The sequence below is a fragment of the Nicotiana tabacum genome, chromosome 5, assembly GCF_000715075.1.
Source record: "Nicotiana tabacum cultivar K326 chromosome 5, ASM71507v2, whole genome shotgun sequence".
NCBI lineage: Eukaryota > Viridiplantae > Streptophyta > Magnoliopsida > Solanales > Solanaceae > Nicotiana > Nicotiana tabacum.
In genome coordinates, this window is record NC_134084.1 from 137,941,177 (window position 1) to 137,947,504 (window position 6,328).

Genomic DNA, 6,328 nt, shown 5'->3' on the forward strand with positions numbered 1-6,328 from the left:
AGTTCCACAGTCGCCAATTCACGGTGTGACTGTGACTGAAGTTGTTCCTGAAGGCATTGAAAACAAAGGTTTGACATTGGATGACTTTGAGCTGCCAGAAAACTTATCACAGTTGGTCATGTATGGCAAGCCCATACCAGATGAATCAACCCCTGTTCATCCCGGTAGAACCAGGCAACCGGGAAAACATGCACGATCACCTTTCACATCTTTGTATAGTTCTGGAGGCAACACATCTGTTGGACCTAAAAAAAATTTACCTCAAACACCCCTTCACAAGTGTCATAGGTGAAAATGTAGATCCTGAATTGACAGAAAGGTTCACCAACTGGTTATACATTCGTAGTGATAAAGTATCTAGGAGGTATGAATGCTTCATTTTACACTGTCTGTTCACCATTTTTATACTTTAAAATTGTAATTCATTTTGTCAATTTTTTGTATTTGATATTTTTTGTTATTACAGGAGGAAATATTACTTTTCCAAGAAGGATAACCAAATCAAGCCTTGGTTGGATTTTGGTTGTGAAAAGATTGATAAGAAGGACTGGTTTTATGACCTTGCTCACCCCGGACAAGTCATCAATAACACAGTAAGTATAAAGAACATAATCATTCACAATATCTGTTTTGTCTTCAGCTGTGTAGTGTAATTGTAGTTTATTTTTCAGCTATGATGTGTAATTGTAGTAATATTGTAGACAACATATATATGTTACTATATTTATGTCTCAGCTGTGAAATTTTGCTTTTTATGGACCTTATGTATCATATGTGATGATGATTGTATGTACAAACTGGAATTTTGGTACTTTTGACTGACTTGGAATCTCTGTGTACCACAATTGTAGTTACCTTGTAGTAATATTGTAGAGCTTGTGATTGTGCCTATTAATATTAACTGTAGGTTGAACTTGCTGATTATTGGGACCTTAAGTTAGGTGGTATGTTTCATTTGTTCCTCTGTATAGTGAATAAATGTAGACAGTGCATAAATATAGTTAATGTGTAGTTGTTTTGTAGTCTGATGGGTCAATTGTACATATAGTACTTGTTCACTATGGTTCATACAAACTACAATTAAATTACACTTTGTGAGGTACTTGGACTAACTGTTATATTTCTGTAGTTATAGTGTAGCTAATTTGCAGCAATCTGTTAGAGTTTTTAATAAATTCAAATTGTAGTTAATCTGTAGCTGTCTTGTATACAAATGTGGTTACATCGTACCTTATTGTATATGTTTATTCTATTTTGGCAGCACATTGATGTTATTATGTATTATCTGCGAAAAAGAGGCAAATATGGCCCCAACAATAATACTAGGTTCACAACCACGGATTGCTTGTTCAAGACAAAGATTGAAAGAATCTATGACAAGTTCATAAGTTCTCCACCGGAACAAAGGTATTCGGTTGTTAAACCCGAGGATGATGTTGGAGAATATATTCTTGGGTACAGAATTCTTGCTAATGTTGCCTGGGATCTTGTTGACTATGTGCTCATACCTGTGAACCTTGTAGAGAACTTCCATTGGTTGTTGCTAGTTTTTGACATAAAGGACATATAACATTATGTTTATGATTCCATGGTGAGAGCAAACCGTCATAAAACAGTTGAGACATTGGTTGACAAGTTTTCAATCATTATCCCTCTGTATTTGTCATGCACTGGTTTCTATGGTAAACGTAAAGACATTAACTTCAAGAGCACAAAGGCATACATCGAGAAACCAGTTACGGACCCTCTCGACATACAATGGATGGTTGCTGAGATTCCACAACAAAAGGAAGGCTCAGTGTAAAAAAATAATCTCCCTTTCTATATGTTTAATTTTTTTATTTTAATCATTTGTTATATAATGAAAAATTCTCATCTTATGCAGCGATTGTGGTGTATTTGTGGCTGCATTTGTGGAGTATGTTAGCCTTGGAGATTTGGCAATCCCAAAGGAAGATCTTTCTGATATTGACCAACACCGTAGACGCTATGGAGCTCTACTGTGGGACTATGCAACAAAGAAGCAAGAAGATGGGTCAATCAGTGAGAGTGAGGTTACTGGCAGGCTAGCAAGGAGGAAGGGTGCTCCGGCAAAAAACGAGAGGACTAGAGTGCAACGAAAGAAGAAATAGACTATTGTGTTCCTAGTTTGGTCTGTGAAATTTGGTAGTTGAATTGGAAAACAATGTAGGAAATATGTCGTTTTGGTTTTCTACAACACTTTTTGTTGATTACATTATACTCGAGTACTCTGATTACATTTTTACAGCAACAGCTTTGTCTTACAATTTGACTTTAATCTTCAAGTTATTTTTATAAATACCTTCAAGTGCCAAGTAATATCTGTATATAACTGTCATTTGTTACACAGCAGAAAGATAAAATAAATACAGGAATCATATAAATAATTTAGCCATCTTTTATCAACAAGGTTTATCAAAAAATTCAATTTATCTACATTTAAACTACGTCAAACTACATTTTAACTACAACTCCTCTACATATGAATAACAGGATTACAGTTCTAACACAGTTAAACTACATATTCACTACAATCTGGATACAATTAACGTTGAATGCATTCTTTATTAATATCAGTTTTTTTGTATACAGTAAATATTAAAGTTTAATTATTCTATAAAAAAAAAGACAACTTTAGATGCTTGACAGAATACATAAAAACATAAATAGTGCAGATACACAAATTGATGTTTATACTTCTTATTCATCTTCAAAAACTTAAACAATTACACAAGAAAATCCGATAATTTGAGCTCACTAACATTTATTTTGAATAACTATTCTAACTACATGATATTCATTTCTTTTTCGGCGCATTCTTGCAAGTTCTTTTGTTATGCTCTTCACCTCCACAATTGCCACATGACACCTTGTATTTCTTTGACTTTATTTCATCAAATGTTTTATATCTTTCCTTGTGAGGTCTCCCTGGCTGCCTTTTATCTCCCGCCGGTGGCTTTACTACCTCATCCAAAATATGTTGTGGCACATCCCATTTGCCTTCATCAGGAAGAGGATTTACTGGCATTTCATAGGTAAGCAGAAGGCTCTTCCTTGTGTAATACGGAGAGCAATAGTTTTCGTATGTTTCATTCCTATGCCTTAATGTTGCCAAAGCATGCGCACATGGAAGTTCATCAAGATGGAATTGTCCACAGCTACATTTCTTGTTTTCTAGACACACAATGTACCGCTTCACACCATCTAACACAGTATGTATATGATCTGTTGAAGCCCTCACCTACAATTGAAGACCAAACAGAAATAATAATACATCAATCATTAAAATGGATTATCAACAATTTACCTACAAATCAGCAACAAATATATTACAGCTCATCTACAAACTATTATTACCGACAATTTGACTACAGTTTAACTACAATCTGGAAACACTGCAGCTAGTACTTTTTTGATTCTACTGCACCAAAAAAAAATATCTTACCCTCAGTTTCTGAGATAATGTACTATTGTCTTCCAATTCTTTGTTGTATTTGTGACCAAGGTATGTGAAAGTACCATTTGCCTTCGATAACTTTTCTTTTGTCCAACGTTCAAGAAGAGTCCTCATATATTCAAATAGATCAAGTATTGGAAGCTCTCTTGCATCTTTTGTTACAGCATTCAACTACTCGGCAATGTTTGACGTCATAGTAAAAGTTCTATTCACCGTTGCATGTACTCTTGACCATCTATGATAGCCAATATCATATAGGTAAGACTTTACACGCAGGTCTACCTCTTCAATCTTCAACATCCTTTCATTAAATTCATCCAGAGTGTATGACCGTGCTGTAGCAAAGTACAATTCATGTAATTATAGATGTCCCTTCTTGAATTTTGACCTTATATTTGTCCATATATGCCACACGCAAGAGTAGTGTGCCAATCCTGGATAGACAACTGATGTTGCCTTCAGTATACTCTCATGCCTATCTGAAACAACACACATTGAAGGTCTTTCACCATATGCCTCCTTGAATTGCTCAAAGAACCACTTCCAAGACGCGTCGTTTTCAGAATCAACCACAGCATATGCCAAGGGAAAAATAATACCTACATTTTTAAGACATAAAATATGATTAAATAAAAACTACAATATATATTGAGAAATATAGACATGTTAACTACATTCTTTTATATAACTACAAAATAACTACAACATAACTACAATTTAACTGCATTTTAAAGACTGTCTACAAAATAAGTACAAAATTATTCCATTATTTACCTGCTGCATCCATGGTGCTTGCTGTCAGCATAATCCCCCTGTAGGCTGACTTTAAGAATGTCCCATCAACCACTACTACCGGCCTACAATGTTGCCAACCATTTATTGATGTACAAAGAGCAACAAATGCGTATAAGAAGCAATCATCTGCTGCCTTCTTCAATTTAACAACAGAACAAGGATAATTCTTCTCAAGAATATAAAAATATTTGGGTAATTTGTTGTAGGAGTCACACGGATTCCCTCTCAAAAACTGTAAAGCTTTTTCCTTTGCTCTCCATGCTTGCATGTAGCTTAGGTTCAGTCCATGTTCGGATAACATGTCAGTTTGTATGTCCTTTGGTGTGTAAACAGTCTTAGGATCACAATACTTTGGAACGACCATGCTACCAAGTACTGTTGCAGTACGTTTGCGCTGTATGAATGTTTCGTCCATTAGGCAGCATGTGTGTTGACGGCTGAAACTTCTTATCTTGAACAATGCCGAATCATTAATTGACGTTGCCTTGAAATGCCATTTACAGCTTTCAGCAACACATATAAGCCAGTAGCTACAAAAGAAATACAATATTTACACAAATTTATGAAAAAACTACAATTAACTACAAACTGACTACAATTTAACTACAATTTAACTACAATTTATAAAACCCACCTATCTTCAATCATACACTGATTTTGCTGATATATTATCCACAAATAACTACATACCTTCTATGACTAGATCTTTTTACTCTGAACTGGAACTTGTGCATCACTGAATAATTCTTCATTGCAGCAGCTACTGTTTGCTTGTCCTGATAAACTTGTCCTTCTTCAATATATGTTTGCGTAGATTCAGTTATTATTTCACTTTGATATTCCTCTATAGCTGGTGAGGATGGAAATTCAAGTAAGTTTAGGGATCCAGACGAACCTGCAAACAATAAATTCATAAATGTAGTTTCTATGTAGATAATTTTGAAAGCAACATTGCTTTATCCTTTTCAGTACTATGTGAGCTTTGTAGTTTAATTGTAGGTAATTGTAGTAATATTGTAGATAACATAGTAACACCATAACTCTCTGCAATGTCGAATCAAACATACCTGCACTGGTGCTTTCATTGTTGATTGCCAATTCCATATTGAAATCTCTTACGCTTATACATAAAGGATACGAACCTAAGTTTTTATTCTCCTTTTTGGTTTCCATGTACACACGAACCCCCATATCATTCCTAATCTCCATTGGAGGACAATTCTCGTTCACAATGTATTTGATTTCTATAATTTTATCCGATGTATCAATCGATAATTGTTCTGCAATTGTAGAACTGAGAATTCCGTAGCTTGCATTATCATCTACCACAATGGCATCAACTTCAAAATCTCTAAATCTACCATAGTTATCCCAATTACCATTCGATTTCAGCATTATTGGGATTTTTGACATGATTTCGTGTAGTTTATAGGAAAAAAGACGAAGAACAGATATAGTTTCTACAATTTGAGTACTGATATCGACGAAGAGCAATTTTGTACAATTTGAGACGAAGAACAGATATAGTCTCTCTTCAGTAATTGTACAATTTGATTGCGTTTTTTGTTGTAGCTGATATCAACAGAGATCTCTTTCTGTTGAGGAAGGAGAGAATTATGCAACTGGTGCCTTCATCAGGAAGAGAGATCTCCTTCAGTTTCAAAATTCGAATAAAATCCTTGACAGAATCACATCAGATCTGGTGCCTTCATTTTAGGGCTTTTTTAATGGCAAAATCTACCTATTTTTGGATTGGTATATAATTTGTAGTAAAAGTGTGGACTACATGGGTAAATAACAAATTATGAACATTTTTGGTAATAAGATTTGATATATGGTATAGATAGGTAAAAATCCCTTAAATTAAATTTACAAGTACTTGGGCTGGGCAGTGGGCACTGGGTTGTATGTATAGTTATAGGTCCAACTTAAAAGTCTTTAAAAATTCGGTATTTCGGTATACCGAAATTTCAAGATCCTAATACCGAAGACCGTACCGTTATACCGAAATATCAAAAATGTAATATCGAATTAGACCAAAATACCGAAAAAAAT

General features: G+C 34.5%; 1 protein-coding gene across 1 annotated transcript; it reads right to left on the bottom strand.

Annotated features, from left to right (window-relative positions):
- Nucleotides 1–2,818: 2,818 nt before the first annotated feature.
- LOC142180993 (uncharacterized) lies at nt 2,819–5,686 on the bottom strand. Its single transcript, XM_075253103.1, has 7 exons — nt 5,341–5,686; nt 4,964–5,168; nt 4,253–4,803; nt 3,946–4,077; nt 3,761–3,813; nt 3,467–3,649; nt 2,819–3,262 (listed from the first exon to the last, which is right to left on the bottom strand). The coding sequence occupies exons 1-7, from the start codon at nt 5,684–5,686 to the stop codon at nt 2,819–2,821; spliced, it is 1,914 nt and encodes a 637-aa protein (XP_075109204.1).
- Between the last annotated feature and the right edge of the window lie 642 nt (nt 5,687–6,328).

Bases quoted from the DNA above. Each gene is read 5' to 3' on its own strand.
- LOC142180993 (XM_075253103.1), bottom strand. From the start codon at position 5,686: ATGTCAAAAATCCCAATAATGCTGAAATCGAATGGTAATTGGGATAAC. The intron at 4,078-4,252 runs GTAAATAATGGA...TTAAAAATGTAG, and splicing joins AAGCACCATGGATGCAGCAG to GTATTATTTTTCCCTTGGCA. The intron at 3,650-3,760 runs GTAGACCTGCGT...ATTGCCGAGTAG, and splicing joins GGATGTTGAAGATTGAAGAG to TTGAATGCTGTAACAAAAGA.